This window comes from Orbicella franksi, chromosome 14, assembly GCF_964199315.1.
Source record: "Orbicella franksi chromosome 14, jaOrbFran1.1, whole genome shotgun sequence".
In the NCBI taxonomy this organism is placed as follows: domain Eukaryota; kingdom Metazoa; phylum Cnidaria; class Anthozoa; order Scleractinia; family Merulinidae; genus Orbicella; species Orbicella franksi.
Genome location: NC_138158.1, coordinates 22,825,060 through 22,848,664, shown reverse-complemented (window position 1 = coordinate 22,848,664; position 23,605 = coordinate 22,825,060). Strand labels below are relative to the sequence as shown.

At 39.9% G+C, this 23,605-nt stretch overlaps 3 protein-coding genes across 3 annotated transcripts; 1 reads left to right on the top strand and 2 right to left on the bottom strand.

Moving 5' to 3' along the window:
* Window positions 1–7,432: 7,432 nt before the first annotated feature.
* LOC145467869 (uncharacterized) lies at window positions 7,433–11,091 on the bottom strand. Its single transcript, XM_081451477.1, has one exon. The coding sequence runs from the start codon at window positions 11,053–11,055 to the stop codon at window positions 9,553–9,555; it is 1,503 nt and encodes a 500-aa protein (XP_081307603.1). The 5' UTR covers window positions 11,056–11,091; the 3' UTR covers window positions 7,433–9,552.
* Window positions 11,092–16,827: 5,736 nt separating this feature from the next.
* On the top strand, window positions 16,828–18,874 carry LOC145468385 (leishmanolysin-like peptidase). Its single transcript, XM_081452080.1, has one exon. It carries the CDS (start codon window positions 16,906–16,908, stop codon window positions 18,871–18,873), a length of 1,968 nt encoding a protein of 655 aa, XP_081308206.1. The 5' UTR covers window positions 16,828–16,905; the 3' UTR covers window position 18,874.
* A 2,102-nt stretch (window positions 18,875–20,976) lies between these two features.
* On the bottom strand, window positions 20,977–23,409 carry LOC145468386 (uncharacterized). The gene has a single exon (XM_081452081.1). It carries the CDS (start codon window positions 22,532–22,534, stop codon window positions 20,996–20,998), a length of 1,539 nt encoding a protein of 512 aa, XP_081308207.1. The 5' UTR covers window positions 22,535–23,409; the 3' UTR covers window positions 20,977–20,995.
* Window positions 23,410–23,605: the final 196 nt, after the last annotated feature.

Below are 23,605 nucleotides of genomic sequence, written 5' to 3'. Positions count from 1 at the left end.
CACTCTCGGTCACTCGTCACTGGCTGCTCTTGGAATAGCTTGCAGAGGCCTCAACATATTCTGAAAAAGGAATGGATTAACTACATAGGAAAAATTAGATATTAACAACACTATGGCCAGAACATTTGGCAGTATGGGGACGGAGTTTCCAAGAAATACCGCTAAGGGAAAATAAACAAAAATGGGTAACTTGCAAACTAGAAAAACACCACAGATCTTATAAGTTAACCATATTAGTTGGTTTTCTTGGCGCCTGTTATGGCTGTTTGATTTTGGCAGGGGTGACGAACGCAGCCTTTTTATAATGCGTAGTGCTGTGACAACAATGATCAGCACCGAAACAATGTTGAAGAAGTTCGATAAAATAGTGACGTAAACTAAAATGGGATCTCTAGCTTTTTTCATCCTCGGAATAACGTCACATCCGTGGAATCGTTGGCGAGCTGATTTGAAGATTATGGGAGAGGTTAAAACCAGAGCTCCAATCCATGAAAGAACTATGACTTTGGGGATATTGTTTCTGTCCATGCGTCGCTTGAATGGACGTAAAACGCAATCCTGTCGATCGATCGCCATTAACGACAAGGTCACAGCATTGAGTATGTTACAGGCAAAACCGCTTGGCACAAGAACAGAACAAGCAGGATCAACGGACACCGGAATATCCAAGAGACGAATCACTGTCAAGGCTAAACGAGAAGGCAAATTCAGCAGAGAATTGAAAATTCCATTCACAGCAAGACTACCGAACAAATAGTGTGGAACCTTGCGTAAATTTGAATGCTTTCTAATCAGAAGGCAAACGCGCGCGTTTGCCGAGAAACCGACCAAACTGGCGATCGATAGCATCGTGACACTAGCGACGGCTGTGCCCGGGGCGACTGGTAATAAATAGCCATTGTTTGAAATGGATCGATTCATTTCGAGAACTCTGATCTCAGTTCTTTTCGTCGAGGAGTAAAGTTATGATCTTGCTCCGCCTGAGTGGAAAACTTATGGAAAGAAGCTCGAGTCACCTTACAAGTACGTACAAGTTTTAATCTTATTCTAAAAATATAGTATAACGTTTTAATTTAAAAAGTTCGATCAATCTTGCACGGAACCATTGTTCTTGGATCAAGACGATATTTGGGACTGAATTAAGCATTGATCATTAAAAAAAAAAAACAGCTGGAAACAAAACTGAAAAAAATATATATATTTATATTTTCTCCTGTATCTCGAGAGAGAAAATTGTTCTTGTTTGGAATTTTTCTTAAGTATTGTATTTCCATGAGATAGAACGATCCTAAAACAAATTTTCACTGAGTTGTGTTGTGAAATATATCAAACTACATGGACGAGATTACCGCGACTTTTATTTGTCATTCTCAAACAGCTGTAAACCAAAATTTCTTTAACTGGGCCAAGCTAAAGATAGGTCGTAAGGGAAGATACAGTTTTTCATGGAACAGTATAACCACAAAGTGAGCAACGGCTAACAACCACTGAAAATGTTTTTCAGAGTGAGTTAATCATTTCTAATTCCCACTTTCAATAACAGTGATCAAACGCACCGGGGAAAACTGTGATTATTAGTCTTAATCTTCTTATTCATCAAAGTATCTAGTCAATATTAAAATTCTCTCTCCAATTTCAATAAATTGGTCAGCAAACAAAAGGCTAGAATAGTAAAAAGAAATACATATCAAAAAATATGACCCTAAGAACTGTATGTACCGACGTCTTAATCATAGATTGCGAAATTAATGTAATTTATTGAATTTATACCATACTATTCGCGACATTTCCTTTCATGCTTTAGAAACTGTGGTGAGTTCTCCAATAAACAGAAACCGGAGAGTTGTACAACGTCAGTTGAGACAACTGGGGCAAAATGCCGAAGGAACCTGTTGGCTTTGAGCAGAAAAAGTGATCTGTCATACAAGTTTGCACCTATTGTTTCTTCCATTTTCTTCCAATTCGCTGCGTGGCAGAAAAAGTACAATGATAGTGAAACTGTGGCTAAGAATTCAAATAAGCATGCAGACTTTCCCAACATGGCAAAATTCTCGTATTTGCTGTTATTTTCGGCAGGCTCCATTACTCAACCAGCCAATCAGATTTAGAGGTGTTTTGTAGTAAAACTGTATCAAGAACCTAACAAACTCGTCCCTAGGCAATTTCTTCTTCCCGAGGGCGCCAAACTCAGTCTGATTACAGGTCTCGTCTACTCTCCTTTGGGCCTGCTCACAATTACCCCCCGCATTGCTCTCTCATCGTGGACCCTCATCCTCGATTGCGCACTCCGACTTTGGCCTAATTCCGTGTCTTCACATCTGTAGACATAGAGAAACAGATGTCATGTACGTGTGCCACGCGTCATCCGTTTTGAAAGCGATAGCTGAAAAAAAAAAAACCAAAAAAACAAAATAAAAGCGAAATAAACTCGATAACTTAGAAGTCTTCAGTAAATGGCCACTCTGAAATCATTTGTTTCGCCAGGTTTGCAACAAGCGAGCGTGTCTTCCTGAGTAAAATTATCCTGGTTTTTATGTTTTAATTTCGCCTCAAATCAGGTAATTTGGATTCGCCAAGGGAAGACCCTTTTGACCTCATAATTAACAGAAGTGAGTTAGCTATAACCTCCCTATACATAAAGTTGGCTCTGTCCACATGTATCCAGATATTTTTTAATCCGCAACTTTTTCTTTCCGGATACGGCTTCCGTCCACACGCATCCGGCAAATTCGGCATCGAATCCGGATATTTTTGAATCCGCTTTCCAAATTGAAAAAAACTAAATCCACAGCGGATCCGATAACGTGTGGACTCCGCATATTTTCTAATCCGATGACGTAGCAAAATCGTGTCCAGTCTCTTCCCGAACAATAAACCAATATGGCGGCACAACGTGTAAGCTTAGTTTCTCTAGAGTGGATCCGGATACCATCGGATGCATGTGGACAGGCGAATTCGATTTGAATACGCCACGTGTTTGAATCCGGAAAGAAAAAGTTGCGGTCAAAAATGTCCGGATGCGTGTGGACGGGGCCTTAATGTGTCACCTTGAAAACGGTGAATAATAATAATAATAATAATAATAATAATAATAATAAATAAATATTTATATAGCGCCTATCCATGCTTGCTCTAGGCGCTGCACAATTCGCCAAAATGAGCTGTACTAATCTTAATAATTAAAAACGTGCATTTAAGAAAGTAATACAAAGTAAAAATCGCTAAGAATAATAAGTTTTCTTTAAAAGATGAGCCGATAACGTGTGGACGGTGAATCCGCATATTTTCGAATCCGATGACGTAGCAAAATCGTGTCCAGTCTGTAGCCTTTGCCTTAGCAGCAGCAGGTCTGTGGAAATTGTCGCCGGAAAATTTGCACAGTGACTCTTTTTTATTGATTCTAACTTGTCTTGTTTATACCTTTAACACTGGTGTCCAATTTCTATTTATGTTTGCCATGTATAGGGGGGTGAATAGATTTTCGGATCGATGGATTTGGCCTTAAAAAGCGCACGGATTGTGGATTTTTGCGGTAAATCAAGCGGATTGGCTGATTTTGAAAACACAGTGGATCGTGGAGCAGCTGTGAACTTTGGCACGGATTCCGGATTGTGCCTGTATTGATTGTTCGAATCTTGGGTCCTATATGAAATTTGGATCATAGATCTTTCTTCAGCCTTGGTCCGGTATGTTAATGAGTTCATCCAAATTATTTGTTCTTTCGAACAAAGCTCATTTAAACTCAAGTATGAGACTGTTATTGGAATTGTACTGTGTTATAGTCATCAAGCATTTTGCCTTCTTTACTGTTTGTGCGAAATTAACACTGGCATTCACATTTACCAGTTTACCTTTGAACTTTTACACTTCTGTTTCCGGATGTGGTTGTCGTTTCGGATTTGAACAAATATTTTGGCGGATCGACGGATTTGGGGGGAAAAATGCACGGATCGGCGGATTTGCATACCCCTATTCACCCCCCTCCTTGTACAAATGAGCATTTTCTATGCGCTGGTTAATCTGCCTATGTCAGGATGTGGAAATGATACCCAAATAATACTTGGTCTGGTGGAATTTTTAACTCTGTAGTCTATGCTTTCAATGACATACTCTGCACCATTAATAAGTCCACCAATCACATCAATATTAGTTGTCAAGTCACATTTTGCTGCATTTGCTACTGACACTAGTGAATATAAACCCATTGTCTCATTTGTTTCTTCAGATTATCAGAAGTGTCCCCAACTATAACGTCGAGACTCTACCTGTGCTTTAATGTGCAGCATTTAACTCACCCTCATAAGAACTAATTGTATCTTGGACGTGGAATATCTCGATTAAATACTTCAATATTTTTTCAATATTTGTTCATGATTCTGTTTTCTGATTTGATCCAATTTAGATGATACAAGTATCAGGCTTTCGTCTTTCAAGGTCTGTAGAGGTTTATATTGGGGAACCTCAGAAACGCTACTTAGGCGCTCTGGCAGAATTTTCGAACTACATGTATCATTGATTCTGCCATTACATTTCTGAGATGTGAAAATTTTCAGTAGCCCCCCTTTAAAAGCCTTAATATACGAGTAATCCAATTTATCGTTAATTAACAGTTTGCACCGGGCTTTGCTAATTAATTAACGGGCGCACGTTCGTAACTTCATCCGTCAGATAATAAATGAGCAATTAAGGATTTGCACTACTCGTGATATTTGAAAATTCTTTCAAATTGCACTTGCCTACACTCATTCATTCGATTTATTCCTATTCATTTACGACGCCATACTTTTTGTCATGCCCGCTCCCTCAAAAAAATCCTGCAATCCCCACCATTTTTTCGTCACATAAAAGCGAACGGTCCCTTAGCTGTTAAAATGTATACCTCTTCATCATCTGTCAAAATACCGAGAAATAAGATTGTTTACTTCATTGAAGATCCAAACTGTCCCAGTAATGAAATTGGCCACCATGTAGGATTCCTATTTACATTTCTGACATTAGCCGCCTTTACGCACCAGTTTCTGACGTAAATGTTTGACGCAAAGATCAAAGACAATTACTCCAGAGGAGTGTAATATATTAACAAAAACCACATTCACTTGACTTGGCACAAAAAAAATTGCTCCTACGTCGTCTTTTTCTGTTGTTCGAATGTGATTTAGGCCTTTCAGTGTCTGCTTTTGGACAAGAGGAAAGGTAAGGCCCTATTTTTATATAAATATGAAGTAATATTTATCGCTTTTTACTCTTCTGGCAGCGTTATTTTACTCCCGTCCGAAGTAATTCTTTTGGGGGATATAACGAGAGCTGAAAAACACTTCCTGAATTAATTCTCGCTTTGGTATTTAACACGGGGTGTACAATTTGTTTTGTTCTCCAAAAATGACTGTAATTAATTGGACTTGCGATATTTCTTGGGGTACTAGAAAGTTGATGCGTCAAAAATTCTGTAGAACAGTTAGTTAGTTACATTAGGGAACTGAATAACTTTCAATCGTTAATTTTCAACGCGACAAACCATTGCATCGAAAAGGTGTACCACGGCTCCAGTAAAAAACAGCATTAAAGTCTTTCTTTCCCAAACTCAAAGTTTTTATTATTTAGTTTAATTTGATATCATTTTGTCCATTGCGATATCCTCAGTTGATTTCCTGAATTATTGTCGCCTTGCTTGTTCATTCAGCAGTTCATTGTTGATGATTATAGAATTTACCTAAGTGTGTGATAGATTAGTTTGCTTGGAAATGCAGCCGGGGTATTAAGTGTTAAAATTTGTTTTGATCAATAGTGTGATTAGGCAAACATTAAGAGAAATTAGCTTGTATTTGCGGAAAATTCAGAAAGAGATGATTTTGAATACGATTCCAATATCTCTTATTGGCTCGTAATGTGTATACATGCTTTACAATGTGGTGTTTCTAAACTCGATATTAACTTCACTCGAGGGTGACACTGTTTAAACATGTGAAAGACTGAAGTTCAGTTGAAACTGAATTCAGAATAGATCAGCAAAGGTTCAAAATTTCCGTTTGATAAATACCTAGTTTTAAGGGCTTGATAAAATTTGCAATAAATATTTACATTTCTTTTTACATTGTTTTTATTCTTCTATTTCCCATTGTGTAGGTTAACTCTCTAAAGGAAATTGGGTGATCGGCAGTTTTCATTGTGCTTTGCTATTGTGTTGGAAAAAGAAAAGAAAATTGCAAAATATCCGGTGGCCTTCAAAACATCTTAGCGGTTCCAGTACAGGTTGGAAAACATGCATATGACCATAAACAACTCGGCAAACAGATCCAGCATTCTCGATGAAATCACTAAACCGGGAGGAAAATATGATTTAAAAATTTATCACGTGTTTTGCATCAGCATTGCAGTGACTGCCTTTCTGGCGAATTTCACTTTATGCCTCCTTCATGCTTGTTGCAAGAGACTTCGTCGTTCTAAAAACATTTTTCTCATCACTCATTACGTCGCCAACACTTTTCTAACGTTAACAGCGATGGTGTTTTTCTCCTGGCCAAGCAATGGCAACGCTCTAGTTTGTTTGTTAAACGTCTTTTTCAGCTGTTCTGTGTTATGTATTCCTGTGATATCGCTAGTGACTTTGTTTAAAACACAGTGGGTGAATCGATGTCCATCTTATTTATCAGGGAGTCGGAGATCTTATATCTTGGTGGTGATTACGTTGTTTATAGGAGTAGGTGTGGCCGTACCCCCATTTCTCGGATGGGGGTCGCCTATTTTGGTGTCCAAATATCCATTAAGTATCTCTATATCTTATGCAGTGTTTGCTGGATGCTGTTTGAGCTTAGGACCATTGTTGATAATTTGTTTTACAAATTACAAGCTATTTTCTCGTGTTCGAACTTATGAACGGCGTGCAAGGAGAGAGACTGGACCCCGTTGTCTTGGACTTGGAAGAATGAAATACGAGCCTAGGAGAAGAGAAGGTGAAGCAAAATGGGTGACGATTCTTCAAATAATTGCTTTTGTTCTTTGCATTGTCCCAATTTCTGTGGAAAACATTTTAGCGTCTTTCGTTCCACACATAATGCCTGAAGCTTTGAAATTTTTGTTTACTTGTCTCGCTCAAGCGTATTGCGTGATGTCTGCCATTCTCTATGGGCTCACAAACAGAGAAGTTCGTCTGGCGTTCAAGTGTTGCTGTTATCAGAAAACCTTTATGATTCAAGGCCAGCCACGGAAAAAAAGAACACGAGAGAAAATGGGCGAGGGCTGTTACCGTATGGGAACAAAAGAAGGATCCTTTGTTATTCAGCTGGCAGGTCAGTCATGCGATGAGCTCAAAGGAGGAAAAGATCTCGACTACGCTGGGCGTGAAAGATTTGTTCGATTCACTGGTGTATCTACGGACTTTTCTACGAATGCCGCAATTGATGACGTTTCGCTCCCACAGAGAGCTATCGTCAAAGAGAAAAGACCGATAACTACTGAGTTTGCGCCAATAAGGAGGCATTCTACAATCAGAAAACAAGACGAAGAAGCATCTAGAGCTAGACGAAAATACGTCGACAGCACGAAAGTTCGATTTGAAGCTGAATATACCGACAAACAACGGAAGAAGTACATAGCAACTCCGTCAATAAAGCGCATGCGTCAGATCAAGAACTCGATGTCCAACATGTCCGAAACCGATCTTCAATCCAGCTTAGCAAGTTTAAGTGGATATGAGTTTGAAACACAGCAACACAAAGCGCCTCATTTTACAAATTACAGCGATCCCATGCGGTCAGCAGGATTCAGACAAGTTTTGACTGGTAAAGGCAAGAGAACGCGCACGCACTCCCTCGACAGAAGCGAAAAATACAAACCTGCTACAAGGGCATTCATGGAGAAACGGTTCAGCATAGATAGTGATAAAGCCATAAGGAATGGAAACAAAATGTAACAGTCTATGTGCAGGAACGGCCGCTTCTCAACCACAGCGGAACATTCGCCAACGGTCAGCTCCTGTACTGTACACGGACACTTATTCATGGTCCCAGCCAGATAAAAGTACTGCATTTATAACCTTCCCTAGTCGGGTCCCACATCTCTGCAAGCGCTAGTGGACACTTTCCTTTGTCGCCAGCAAATCCGCGTATGGGAGGTCCGATCTGATTTTTAGGCTGGCTAGACTTGAGTTCTTAAACTTCTGTACAATAACTATAAGTTGTTCAGTTCGTCTCAGATCGACAAAGATCTAAGAATTTTAGTGAGCTAGCCCACGTTCTGAGAGACCCAGTCTGTTATTCGAAACCCTTTTTCCACAAAGCTCTACAGAGATGCAAGAGCTGTATCCGATTGGTTGTTACTTGCGCGCGAAAATTCAAACTCGAGAACAAACAATCAGAGACGCTACACGGATCTCCTTAGAGCTACGTAATCAGAATGGAATTTTTAGAGTCCAGTGTCAGACGTGTCTTGAACTAGGGAAGAAGACGAATGTCAACTTTATCTCGACAATTAAGCTTTTATTCAGCTTTATTTACACTGTATATATGGATAAGTGTTTCAATTTTTTGCACATAATTACAACTTTTTGTAATGAATCTTATTTCGGAAACACTGTTATTCGTCGTCAGCTAAATTAAATGAACAATGTCACAAGAAATCTCATGAATGTTTCAAAGATATGATAGCTAGACGATTAACATAGCAAAAGCCACGTATCTTAAAGTTTCCCCTTAAAAGAGGCGGTCATGTTTAAGCTTTAAGTCGTCAAAAAGGTGTTTGGAAAAGACCATTCCACAGTTCTTCCAACTACATTTTTTTTTAAATTTGGTGTGTAAGTTAGCGACAAGGCTGGCAAGAGCACCTTGCAATATTGTAAACTGGCCACGCTTCCTATTGTCATGCTGCCAAATAAGGAAAATGTGGTTATAAGGAGTCATGAAATGTTACCAGACATTGTGTACATTTGGCACAAATTTGCCCGCACCCTCCCCACAACATACAAAGATCTGTAAAACTCTTCGCCTTTGGGAAGCTATGTCTCGCAATCTTTGCCATTTTACTAACATTAAAGTACTCTCTCGATATTGACCATTTTACCTACTTGGGCAAGGTAATTGAGTTAAAAAACAAAAAAACAAAAAAACACTGAAAAGTATGTTGGGCGTGGGGTGAGGCACATCTTGAGCACCTGAAACTATATCTAGTGAAAAACTGTAAGCTGCATGGGTTGTTGACCTACCGTTAGGTCAAGATGGCTGGATCGGATTTTGGCCAAGTTCTTGTTTGGCTTGTTTATGGCCAAGACAGAGTCGAAGTCCATAAACACGCAAAAGAAAAGAACAAGCTTGGTCAATAAAGGATGTATCCATATATGGAAAAAAGAACACTATTTTCTTGCGGGATACAGCGGAATCGAAAATCCCGAGGTGACAAGATAGTGCTATCTTGCACGCTCAGGTAGCCAATCTCAGCGCAGGATTCGGTTCATCTTACCCACTCACGGAGCTAACCATAAAATAAGACGTCTTGTGGAAGAAGAAAACTGATTTCAAAGTTTGATGGGAGTTTGTCACCAAACAGGGAAGTGTGATGACATTAGTTTCGGTCATCAGTCATTCCAGCCCATACGATAGAGGTGTAAGGCTTTCGCATCATTCCTTTTTTCCAAGTCAGTTGTTTTCTTAGCCGCTTAATGTACATGGTAAATGTTGAATAATACGATCCCACGAAATGGTCAGCATGCGCGCAAATGAGCTGCTCACACAAGCCTAACATGTCCTGAGTGACAGCAGGGTTTACGTTTCCAAGTCGCAACTGATCACTGAAGTCTTCAGCGAAGAATAAATTGTACCCTGCTTCACTAAAAGGTTTAAACCAAGTTTTGTCTTCTTCGTCGGTGGCAATGTAAAGAGTTTTTGTTAGATTCACTGCATCTCGCATGTTTAGTTGCTGTAACCAATACTCCTGTTTCATGTGAAAACTTGTCGGATGATCGGTTCTGCGCACGTGCAATGCATTAAAAGGGTGACCCATCATTTTCAGGACATCCGCGACACGTTGTCGAATGTCCGGCGCGAAACGAATGTATCGCATTATCCACGCATGCGTGTTTAAAACGGTTGTCTTATCAAAGAAAAGAAGCTCTCTAATATACAAAGATCCTTCAGAGAAATACAGCATATCTTCCGTTCTGTTTGACAACTCATTCCAGATTCCCCACACAGGCCTAAAACTTGTGTTGCCATAATGTTTCAATTCTGTTTTGCAAATGCGGCGATAGAGTGGCAAGTCTCCATGAATGGGTAGATTTGTTTCCATATGTCGCTGAAGGAGTTTCGATTTTTCTCCCTCTGTCTCCTTAGGAATGGTATCAACCCATATTCCTACCAGCCCGTTGTGACAAACTCGATGCCATCTCAAATGTTTGTATTTCTCTAGAAACTCCACATGACTTGAAGTGACCTCTTTGACAGGAGTAAGTCTCGACAATTCTTTTAAGTCAATTACTTTAGATAATGGCAGAAGATTGACTTCAGGAAGCATGTTGTATATTTCATAACCTGCAGACATTTTACGCTTTCTTTTCAGTCGAAGTATTTCCTGGTGAGGTGCTAAAGGGTGAACAATAAGAGTTCTATTCAACAACTTGGCCAAAACAACCGCGTTTTCGAAGGCAACACGTTGGTTATTCCATCCCCCACCAGGTGGTTGATAAGACAGGTATTTCATTTCTTGGTTGTTTTCACATAACAGTCGCCCGTCAATATAAATTTTCTGTTCAGATAAACAAAACATTTCGCTCAGGGATGCAGTCCATAGATTCGAAGATTTGTGGGTAAATTTCATCATCGTGTATACAGTCACGAAAATTGAGCAAGTAAAGATAAAACACAGGACTCTTTTCTTCAATAGCATAACCATCACAACACGCTGTTGACCTTTGAAGGCAACACATTTCAGTTTCCACATGATGATTCGAAGCATTGAAATAAACCAAGCGATGTAATACCTGCTTGCGTTGTTCTTGAGCGAATGGGCCAAGTTGTTTCGGTTCATATACAACGGCAAATAACGAGGCCTAGAAGGTTTCCTGTCCATTTTTCTGGTTCAAATGCTTCGTGGGTTTTGGAGAGTTATAACCGGAAGAAAATAGGTCAACCATAAAAAAAATTAACTCATCCATGACTTCATCACAGAGTTTGTCCCGGCTGCCGGGCTTTTCCTTGTGGTGAAATTGTTGTTTATGAATAACTAGACGGTACAGTTTGTGGTTAAAGAGAACACACACAGGTGTTTTACACACTAAGGGACTTTTGCTTTCAAAGCCCGGGACTGATCTCTGTCAACTCTTGAATTTTTTTTTTTTTTTTTATCAACTTGAGGTTAATAAAACTCACCGCTGTCAAGAATCTCGATAGGTGACGCTTCGAGTTTTTCAGGTTAGGAATTAAATATCTTTTTGTTGGGTTTGAGTATTTTTCAGCCAATCTTGGTGATTTTCTGAAATCAAAGATTTTTAGAAATCCAAGATCGCGGCCAGCGTCGTTCCCAGGGCTTTTTCTTTAAAAATTCATGGGAACGAGGTTGCCAGATGGTGAATGCAAGATGGCGGCTGTTGACTTCGGAAATCAGACGTAATTTCCACATCAAATGACGTCATATCAAATTTTCACTCTGAGTGCCGGTCTATAAATGAAACCCTAGCTTGCGTGACCATTGAGATGAAAGCTATTGAGCAATACTTTAATGTGGTACTGTTTATTATGCTGTACAAGTTGGTTTTAGCTTTTAAGTCTTTGGACGAAATCCTAGTCTGTGATCATTCAGATGAAAGCTACTAAGCAGTTCTGTCATGTACTTTTAGCTTTCTGGTGAAATTGCAGTGTGTCGACATTCAAATGAAAGCTTCTGAGAAGTACCTCTACGAGGCGTTTTTCTTCCGTGTTTTTGTATTATTTTAACTGATTTACGTTTGGAAATTTAGTTTAAACATATGGTTACGCAATTGTTGATCTTATTTCTCACAACGAAAACCAACTATCGGTGGACTGGGCCCGAATTTTGGAAACGCTGCCCTACCCACTTTGGTTCCCCCAGCCCACCCCCTTTTGTCGATGCATTCAACAATTCGTGAAAGACATGAAACTGCGAGGAAAGCAGACGGCTGGTCTGTGACCAACTGTCTGGAATTGCCCGACTTTTTTGTAACGCTAATTGCCCCACCCACTTTGTTTCACTAACCCGCCCACTCTTGCTGATGAAGTCAAGAATTAATGAGACTGCAAGAACAGTAGACAGTGACCGTCTATCTCGATCCTCCACGAGACTAGGCTTGCTTTTCTTTGTAAATGACTATTACCCTGTTTTTTTGGTTTAATTTTATAGCAAGGCGTAAATTTGCGCGATTTTGTGGCGGTTTTTATTCACAGGCGACCATCATAACAAAAACAAAACAAAACAAAAACAAAAATAAATCAAAAACAAAACAAAACAACACAAAATATTCCTAGTGGAAACGTCGAGTACTAGTGGATATCAATCATTTTCCACCTCTTTTCCGAAAGTTATGCAAAAATTTACTTAGGCGGGAGTTTTCAGTTGTCTCCAAACTAGAAAATGTATTAAATATCCTATGTTGCGCATCCAGGTGCCCGAAAAAAACAACATTTGATTAGTCAGAATCGGAGAGTTCTTCGAAATCGTACTCTACTTTTAACGACAATTATTTGACCGCTTCACATTCAAAAATGTATATTACTAATGAGCAAATTTGTCGGGATCCTCAACGCTGATTCGCAAAAGATCTACACTTGCCAAATTATTTTTAAGCCATATTTGATGCCACAGAGATTCTTGTTTTTATGCAAAGAAACGAAAAGCGTGCTTTCGCATACACAATGGTCGAGACCAGAACACAGATGGCCACGACCGTTTGTCTTCTTTACTTAGGGAATTCATCAACAATAGTGGGTGGGTTAAAAGATAAAAAGGTTGGCCGAGCAGTGGTGCGATCGCTTAGCAGCAGTTGTTTGCCTGCAATCCAGGTCTAGCGGGTTGGCTGTCTAATTACGTCATCCAATGTAAACAGCTGGAAAGATGTTTCTATGATCTCATGGCCTGGTCTAACCGGGTAACATGAGAACGCGCGGCGCAAAGAAATGGTCTTTTGCGCCTCGCTAAATCTTTGCTTTGCGCTTTTTGTGTTGTTCTTTACCATTATTATCACTCTAGGATGCTGTTCATGTTGGTTTGATTACTACTCTATGACAGTGGTGGAGCGAAGCAAAGACAACGAGAATTGGTAAGCACGGAAGGCTTCGTTTACAAATATAAAATCAAAGCGCCGAGACCACTAGTCTAGATCGAAATACCATAATAACAAGATTATTCGCTTTCAATCTTGCAGCCAAATACAAATAGAAGACGACAACGTGAAGCCCATTTCCAAGTGAACAAAAAGATTAGCCAAGAAGGAAAATACTTAACAGGTAACAATTTTTTTTCCCTCTGGGTGAGTGTCATGCTAATCTTGTAACTTGTCAGGTAAGGGCGATTTTTTGGGCCAATTGAAAAAAACTATTTTAAAATCACGATCACTGGAGTTGTTTCTTGAGTCCCAGTTCTTGTTTTATGCCGCATTTCTCTTTGAAAGTTCTCAAAAGCCTTGTGAGAACTATATTCCGTGAGGATTATCTTACGTTCATGGGTGAGCGATCAGGAGTGTTAACATCAGTGTTTCTGGGAATGAGACAAAACCTGCCATAGACCCATACACTAAGCTATAAAAGGACTTGCTTTTTGCAACCTGCTACATGAGAGCAAACCTATCGCTTTGCGCGTTTTATTCCACCTTTGTTTATGACAGAAAGTCTAGGAGCAGTCTGAAAAGGGTTCTGCGGTTTATTTTGTTGTTATTATCGAGCGATAGATTTGTAAGGGAGAATCTCGATGGAGTTCCTAGTACAGTGTGAACGCAACGAGGTCTGTATTCAAGATTCTCTCCTATAGACCAACCAGACTCGAGATTTACATGATGTTGATAGATTGTAATTATTTTATATCGCCAAACAAGAAAACGTTACATTTTGCTCAAGAACTCGAACACTGAAAAAGGCCAGCCCTAATGGCAAGTGTATATACAAATTTTCATTTTGTCTACCCGTTTAAGTCGCTCTTATAGTTTTGTGTTTTCTTACTGCAAGGCTCGCAAAAATCTGTTAATTGTGTTCGAAGTTTGGGTAACGCTATCCAGCGGACAAATCGCTATCCAGCGGATAAGTGTTAACAAATCAAACCACGCTATCCACTGGACAACGATTTATCCGGTGGATACTGTTATCCACCTTTCTAACTATCCGTGCCTGGTGTTTTGCAAGAGCTAACCTTCGATTTGCCAAAGTTTGCTTGGCCACTTTACGGCCTTTCAGATTGAGTCAGTATAGTAGATGTTCCATCTATGGCTTTTAGAAGCCACTGCATATAGCCACAGTGTTTGTAAATATTGTAACTTTTACGCGGCAAATGCTCCAGTTAGAATGATTTAGCTGCCGGATAAGGTGGGAGAAATCTGGAATTCGATGGATAAAATACTTATCAATATCGTTTTAAGCCAATCGTATTCGTAAATTTGGCAGTTTCTAGCGGTTGCGAGAATCGGGCAATTAGCCTGAAATAAATAAATGATTAATTTCAATCTGTACCACAAAGAAAGTAGAGTATAACTGAGATTCTAACTAAGCTGGATCTTACCCCTGTCTCTCACAAAGGCGCTTAAGTCTAACATCCCCCCAAAATTCGAAGTGGATTATTATGGAAAATAATTTTGGCCTCTCACTAAGGATTTGTTCAATAGTTTTGATTCATTTCATGCATGAAAATATCTCCAAGAAATTGAAATGGGTCACACAATAAGACTTTATAAACAGATGTAAAATTATAACCACAGTATTTCAGTGAAGGTTTTTACCTTCAATCGACAAATGTTTCTGTTGTCGATACCTTGAAGCGACAAATCAGCGAGGGGCACGGTGTACCATCACTAGTTTAAGCAAAGTAGATGAGAAACAAAATTCTGTTTTCAAAACAGGCAGTGCAATTAAATTCATCTATCTCAATTCACATATAGCTACAACTTACCCGCCAACCATGATTTTCTTACAAACTATAGTGAAGATTCAACATACCACATGCGCGCAAGTTGATGAAAGGGTTGGTAAAAATATGTCACCTTATTTCGAATAAAAATTAAAATCCCATGGAATTGGTGCTAATTGAATTTTATCTCAAAGGACTTCAGTTCGAAGACTTGTTTGTTTGGATAAGAAAGGTCACTGATTGTATAATGTCAACTTACGCTTTCAAGAGGTTAATTTTTTTTATTTCTAGAATTAGACTATAGAATTGGATATATATCGAGATTTGGCTCAAGGATACGAGTTTGCAAACAACATTTTCCATTTTACATGAACGAGAATTTCATTTTCCAGTTACCAGGTCGAAGCTTTTTTTTATGAAAATCAAACATAAATTAAGTTAAAGAAAGCTTTTGAGGCCTGAGTTGTTATTCTTAGAATAGTCAATTTATTTCATCATATCTGAGAGTGGAAACAGAGTGACCACCTATCGAGACAAACTGACCCCACCTGTTAAAAGATAACACGCTACCACGTACAACAGAAATAGAACACTCGCTCGAATGGCAGTAACAAAAGGCAAACCAGGTTTACATATTTTCGAGAGTCCATTGAGTTATCCGCGAACATGAAGGCAAGAAAAGGTGTGTGAAATAGAGTGGTCATTTGACTTTTTTCTTATTACTTTTTTGCTTAATCATTGTGTTTGTGGCTGGCCATTAGCCACATTCATTCACTGTGTTTTTCATTAACTACGTTAGTTCGGTTATCAAGGAGTCGTTGTATTAGTTATCACAATAACAATCCACAAAGTTGTGTTGTATTCCATGATAACTTTTCTTTTGCAAAATTCAACGTAATTTATATTTAAATCATGTGAACAACAATCTCAATTTCCTCCCGCAGAACTAACATTTTATATTAATTTGCGTCACAGAAATTAAATTGCCACTACACTTTGTTAGCTTTGTTAAGTGCATGAAGAAACCTGCGTGTAACTATCGTGTTTACTTTTGAAAACGATGTTGTTTAGTGTGAAGAAATTGGTACAAAAAAAAAGATTTTCTTTTGTCATAAAATGCAGTATAGTCTCGTTACTTATCTAGCCTTGAAAAAGTTTATTTTTGCTTGACAACTGTCAAATCAATATAGTTGTCTTAATGGTTAACGGGTTGAATTGTTTAAAAGTCTAATGTGTTATAATTTAAAGCAAGTAGCTTTGTCAAGGCATGTCTTGTTTACCTTATGAACACAAAAGTGACAGAGAGATATTTGCCAAGATGGCACAAACGTTTATAGTGCCCGGCTTAATCGTGACCGAATACCACTGATAAGAACAATGGAAACTGCTTATTCTAAATTAGTACTTCCGATGCAAATCATATTAGCACGGTTTCATGCGAAGACATCAATGATCATCACAGTTATATACACAACTTAAAAAGTTGTGAAACTAAAGCCTGCGGAAAAAAATTTTCAGGCTTTAGTATCACAACTGCTTAAGTTGTGGATATAACTGCGTTGATCATTGATGTGTCTTCGTATCTTTCTTCACGGGATCAAACATATGATATTTCATATATTCACTGGCAAGGTGTCATGTGTTGAAAGCCTAGTTAAAAGTTCTCAATTTTTTTCCTGTATAGGTTGCTCTCACTTTCTAAGACCAAGTACAGTTCCTAGCCTTCCATTGAACACCAAACAGTCGAAGCGAAGATCTTCATCCAATAGACTTATTGTCCTTTGTATATTGTATGCACTGTGCTGGATAAAGCCTGTGGCGCATGCGCACCACTGGATACCGAAGAAACACGAAATGAATCACAACGTCCATGTTGGACTGCCATACATCGTAAGAGGTCAACCGTTTTCACAGAAAATGCGCTTTGAAGTGGTTTATGACGACAGCATCGGCGATTTAGATGAAGAGAAATATGGTTTAATCACAGGAAAACTCATACCCGAGGCAGTAGATTACTTCCATGAAGTTTTTAGCGTAAACCCTGCCAGACTCCCCATAAAACTACAAAGAACTTGTAAAAACAATGCGTACTTTCTGAAGGACATCAAAGGCGACAAGGCGGGAGATGTTCAGTTTTGTAAGCTAGATTGTGTTAACACGCAGTGCGGACCTGTAAATGTGCCTGCTGACCACTTGGATCAGTGTCGCGTGTGTGACGAAGAAGGTATCAAGTGTTTTAATGTCCCGGGTGAAGAGTGGGAGTCTGGAATTGGTGTGGACTCACGGGATTTTATACTGTATGTGTCTTGTATTCAAACGGATCACTGTAATCTTGCCAATGCTGTTGCATATGCCTCCTACTGCCAGCAGGAGCATGCTCTTGATCGACCTGTTGCTGGATTTGCGAACATTTGCCCCAATCGCCTCGACACAGATCCGAGACACTACCCGAATCTTTTGTCAACTGTGAAGCACGAAATATTTCATGCGCTGGGATTTAGCGCGGGACTTTTCGCATTTTACAGAAATGAGAACGGCGTGCCTTACACGCCGAGAGAGAAGCATGGCTTGCCTCCGTATAACGAAAGGTACGGGCTGTATCAATGGAATTCAAAGATCGTGAAAAAGGTGGAGCGAAAAAACTGGGCAACACGACACGGAGATATCACGCATCAAGTGCACATGATTGTCACTCCTCGAGTAAAAAGGGAGGTACGAAAGCATTTTAACTGCCCGAGTTTAGAAGGAGCAGAGATCGAGAACCAAGGAGGGGTGGGAACAGAATATACGCATTGGGAAAAGCGTTTGTTCGAAAACGAAGCAATGACTGGCACGTACACACAGAATCCAGTTTTCTCAAGGATTACGTTTGCCCTGATGGAGGACACGGGATGGTATAAAGCTAACTACAGCTTGGCGGATGAACTTGACTGGGGGAAAGAACTCGGCTGTCTTTTTACTAAGGCAAGCTGTAAAACGTGGATGGAAAAGCACCTACGGAAAAAGAAATCTGCGGTGCCTTTCTGCTACGCCATAAAGAAAACTCCACTTCATATGCGTTGTACGCACAGCAAGCTGTCAGTAGCTTTGTGTAATCTTCGTAAGTACGGCAGGGCTCTCCCTGAGGAGTACCAATACTTCAATCATCTGCCAATCAGTGAAACGAACCCAGATGAAGATGAACCAGTTGGTTTAGTTATTCGAGACACAGCATCTTATGGCGGTGCTGTTCCTTTAGCGGATTACTGTCCATTTTACCAGAAGTTCACGTTAACAGGGACGGACGGCGCGAGACGCGAGACTACCTGCACGATGGAAGAAAACGCTCCCGCCATGCTTGATAACTACGCTTTGGAACATTACGGTCCTGGCACGAAGTGTATCGAGCAAGGGCGGGAATGGCTGGCAAAGAAAGGCTATTTAACAAGAACAATGGTAGATTGGGGAAGCGGGTGCTACAAATATCATTGCGATGGAGGGTTACAAGTGGAAGTCGCAGGAGAGTTTTACACTTGTCATCATAAGGGACAACATCTTGACATCTCTGGTTCACTGAACGACTGGAAGATAAATGGATCACTGATTTGTCCTTCATGCGAAGAATTCTGCGGCGCTCACAAAGGATGCCCTCAAGAAGTTAAAAGCCTTTCAACAGGAATTGCGTTTGTAGAAGGGGAGAGACCAGATCATAAAAATACTGCACAGAGTTTAACGAAGTCCTCGGTAGAACTCTACTATTTAATAATTTCGAGAATCCTTCTCGCATTTAGCCTAATTATCTTTCTCGTGCCGGACTTCAATTGTATCAACATTTCCAGCTGAAACCAAACTCACAAGACTTAACTACAAAGAATATAGTTTTGATATTAGTTAGGTATGATTTGAAGTGTGGCAGAGATGTCTAGATAATACGATGAGAGGGAGAATAGGCCCTTTGCAGGATCCGGTCACATGGTACGGAATTAATTACGCTGGGACGCAAGTTACGCAGTGGGACTTCCAAAACAAAGGAAAGTCGGGCTGGACTGGTACGAGTTCCTTTGTTTTGGAAGTCCCACTGCGTAACTTGCGTCCCAGCGTAATTAATTCCGTACCATGTGACCGGATCCTGCAAAGGGTGTATTTACTGTGCCTTGCGCAGTGCTGTGAGCCCCAAGTAGGACGGAGCAGTTGTTCACTGCTAGGTCTGTGGATAACTCGATCTGGCAGTGAGTAAATGCTTTGAACACCCGTGAAATTAAGTGTAGTGATTCCATTTCAACGGTAAAAAAGGTGGCTAAAGTATATATACACAGAAAACTGGATACATGTAACGAACACGTGTCTACTTGGCAACCTGACTCAAAAGTCAGCCTACAATAGCTGCGCTTAGCTTGTTTAAAAAATAATGGCCGCAAATATTAATTGTAAAAACTGACCACTAAAACATTTAATTTTAATATCGAACAAGTTGAACGAATGGGAAATTAAAGGACAATAGACAGGCCTTTACTCCTGGCCTGTAGGCAAAGGACCAGGGCAAGAAATCAAGGGCTTTTCAATGCCTTTCCGTCACACAGATTAACTGCAATTTCGCTGACTGACGATTGCAAGTGACCAGTGTGATGTTTTTGCCGCTGGAACTCTCACGAGAAACTTGTCCTCTTAGAGGAAGGTTAGCGGGTATCTTCGTAGCATCAGTTATCTTAATTTCTGAGAAAGCGAAAAGCGCATGAAAGCTTTGGAAATGACTGGAATATAATAGAATACCTCTAACTTTCTAGGACAGGACACGTCTGCTACACAGGCTGGTAAGGCGTGAATACCAATAAACAATATTTTTTTCTATAACCAGTTGTCATGTTTAGTTTAGGTAAGGAAAATAATGGTAGCAGTTTAAATGTTATGACATAGCGCCTAACGTCTTATCGAGGTTGAGAAATGAAAATCACTATAAACCAGTCAAGTGCGTGCTCCACAGGATCGCACTTGAGAAGAGAAATACATCCTGAAATACGCTGAATTCGAAAGAATCGTAGTGAATTTAGAATGCAATTGTCAAGGGATGATCTGGATCTCCGAGATCTTTCGGAGAGCTGAGTCGTGGCCGAGCAACTGCCGTATTCTTGAAGATTCTGCACGTAGTGGAAGCAAAATAACTATAATGTTATGTCCCTTTGCTTTATTAAAAGTATGCTCTTCATCGGTGGGTAAAACGTCAGCCGAACACATGCACAACCCTCCGTCCCTCCCTCCTTACTAGGATGCGGGAAAGATTTGCCAACTTACACACCATTGAACTTCCGAGCTCAAGCTTCCGATTATTCGAGGCAGATTGTTTGGTTGCTTTGTAAGAAAATTGCGAGAAATTTACCCGGGATTTGAACCTCCAGATTCTTGGAACAAATTAACTTTCCTCTGGGTTGTTGGAAAAATAATGATTTCACTTTATAATATTTTAAGGGGTTCAGCGTCCTCTTGCATTGGCTACTGAGTGCGTTGGTTGTTGTGTTGTGTTGTTACTTCGCCTTCTAAGAGTGTAGATGGGTACTTGTGGGGCTACTAGGTACCTTGCAATTCCTTCCTGGGCGAGTGCCAATCTGGTTGCTTCGTACTTGCTCTGGAACCCAGATTTAATTAACGGCTAACTTTGTAACAATCTTGACCCATGTGCAGACATTACCTAGATTTTACGTGGGGTCTGTCAGTCTGCCCGCCGCCCTCAACCTGTGAGGCAGCTTATTCTCACAAGTCTAAGAAAGAAAAACTAAGAGTGTAATGGGAACTTGCAAACTGTTGTGGAACCTGAGACAAAATTTTGGGTGACGCTGCAATGGACTAGTATCCCATCCAGAAAGAGTAACAGTATTCATAGTTGCTTCGATGGAAATCAGATTTTTGTGCTATCTGTGTGAAAATCCTGGCCCATGTACAGATATTACCCGGATTTACGTACAAAAGTTTATTAAATAAGGTGTAACTTTGCACATCCATTCATTTGTGGTGAACAAAGTTCGTATCTTGGAGTTCTCTGCATGAATTTGCAGATGGTACAGAAAATATAATTTGCTTTGTGAGTCCGCTGGTTAAATTGCCCGTGAGCAGTGACATTACGAGGTGTGATAAAGCGATGCTTTCTGTTTACAGTGTGTACAGCCCACCTGACAGTCACGTGATCGACAAGAAGACCGTCCTTCCTTTTGGCCTCGTGAATACGCCCTCGACGAATGAGATATGGTTCTTTTGAGCCTACATACAATCGAGCGTATTTACAAATCACTAATCCTAGGAGTTCTGTTACATCGTATCGTACAAAAGAGCTAATACCATTAGGGATAAGGCTTTTAGATAAGTAAACTTCGTAGCCTTCAGTTATAAATGGTTCAAAAACTGCTACGTTGTTAATATGTGTTATAATGTACAAAACATTCGTCATTTCTCGAAATTTCAACCTCTCCATTTGCTTCAGTCTGTAATTAACAGTATTGGTTACGTTTCCCGCCTCATCTTCTGTTGAAATTAGCACCGCATTATATGGCTGTTTTATCATGGTCATAATTGTTTGAAGCTTTTCCTGAACATAACGGGTAAAGCGAATGTAATCACTAGTCCATCTTTGAGCAAGTGCAGTGCGTTTCTTCGACAGAAAACGGATATCCCTGGTTGCTAAGGATCCTCCACGAAAATAGACAACGTCCTCCTTTACTTGGCTTAGTTCGGAGATAATTCCACGGATAAAAGGCTTTGGCTGGTAAGAATCAGTTTTGATCTGTAATCCATAATCACAAACAGGCTCCGCTACAGGAATAGAGAAGGATAAAGGTACAAAGTTTTGCGCCTCTAGCACTTTCCACGCATTGTGATTGTTAGGCGATGGTATAAAGTCGACCCAGAATCCGACTGAATCTCGATGACACACGTCAAACCATGACAGGTTTTTGAATTTGTTTAGAAACTCTCGGTGTGATACACTGTGAACCCTCACCAGCTTTGATAAGTGTTTCAGATCCACAATGGAAGACATTGGAACCGTGAATTTTTTGTCCAGAAAGTCATAAACTTTTGAATCAGGTTGTAAAGTCCTCCTAATGATTTTCTTAAGTCGTTTAATTTCGAGTTCACTTGCGAGAGGTTGTGCTAAAAGAGTTCTATTCAACAATTTGGATATTATGACGGCGTTTTCGAACGCTTGAAGTTGTTTGCTCCAACTACCAACCGGTGGCTCGTAAGACAGGTATTTTTCTTTGTCGTGCACTGGAACGAACATAAACCCATCATCGGCGAAATCACTTGAGAGAACAATGTCTGCAACCAGTTTTTCGTTTGCGTAAATTCTCTTGTGACCACGAAACAGTGTCGAAGGCCTGTACATCAATGTTAGTGACACCATAACCAGAACCATGACAGCGAAGCAGTCGAGAAGTCGCTTTAACGAGGTTAACGAACAGTCGCGAAGAACGTTTAGAAAACATACTTTGTCAACAATGGCCTTTGTCCTGGGCATGGCGAATGATATCTTGCTGCAACATTCATTGTTTTTCTTTGCAGATAACTCAGACAGAGCTACCAAGCTCAGTTTTACTCAGAGTTTGTTAATCTCGTCATCGTTCATTGATAGGGGTTACTATTGGAAGAAAGGAAGAGGTGCAAATTAATTGGTAGTTGACAGAAAGACGTGTGGTCACCTAGTGTTTGTCTTGAGCTCGAATTTTAACTGGTCCAAACTAGTCGATGTAGAAAAAATGACAGGTAATTGATCACTGAAGCGACAATTACCAGCTGAAAACATTTTTTTTTTTGTTAGAGTGTTCAATAGGTCCAAACCCTCAGCCAGCCTCTTATTTGTGAAGGGACATCAGTTTTGTAAATACACCGCTACGCCATTCTAGCGGACGAGTTAAACTGTTATGACCTGTTATGCCAATAAGTTTGTTATTAGTTTGGGGTTTATGAGCCGGCAAGGTTTTCGTGCTAAGGGTTAACACTCGAAACTTCCGCTTGTTAAGTTCATATAACAAAAGGCGGTCAAATTGATCGAGGAGTACAATAAGAAAAGAAAAATAGAGACCAATATGAACCTAGATCTTTTTGTGTGTGTTTGTGAACCAAAACGTCTGGCCGTATCTCTACGTCTGGACAGAGCAAACTTGCTTAATAATACTTTTAGAGTTTTTCTATAGCAAAACTGCTAAAAATGATATGGCTAGCACACGAATAGTTTTCGCTATAAATGAATTTGGAAGTGGTTGATATAATGGTGGTCAGTCTTGGGTAACCTCACTTCTTTCGTTTTCTTATTTCTACTCCTCACTCATTACTCTAATTTCCTCATTTCCCAACGAGGTTATCGTATACATCTGAATTCATCACGGACGTGGAAATTGTAGTTGAACCTGTCAAAGGAGCTGCGAAGCGTTTTGTGCATCTTGAAAAGCTAAGCCTAAATCTTTCAGATTCGTCGTTTGTAATCCGTGTTAATCTTCTCCATCTTTAACCATCCTTGTTCTTTTATGGATTATTATTATCTATTTGGTGTTTTTTCCATCTTACTAAACTACTATTTTCAGTTTTCCGG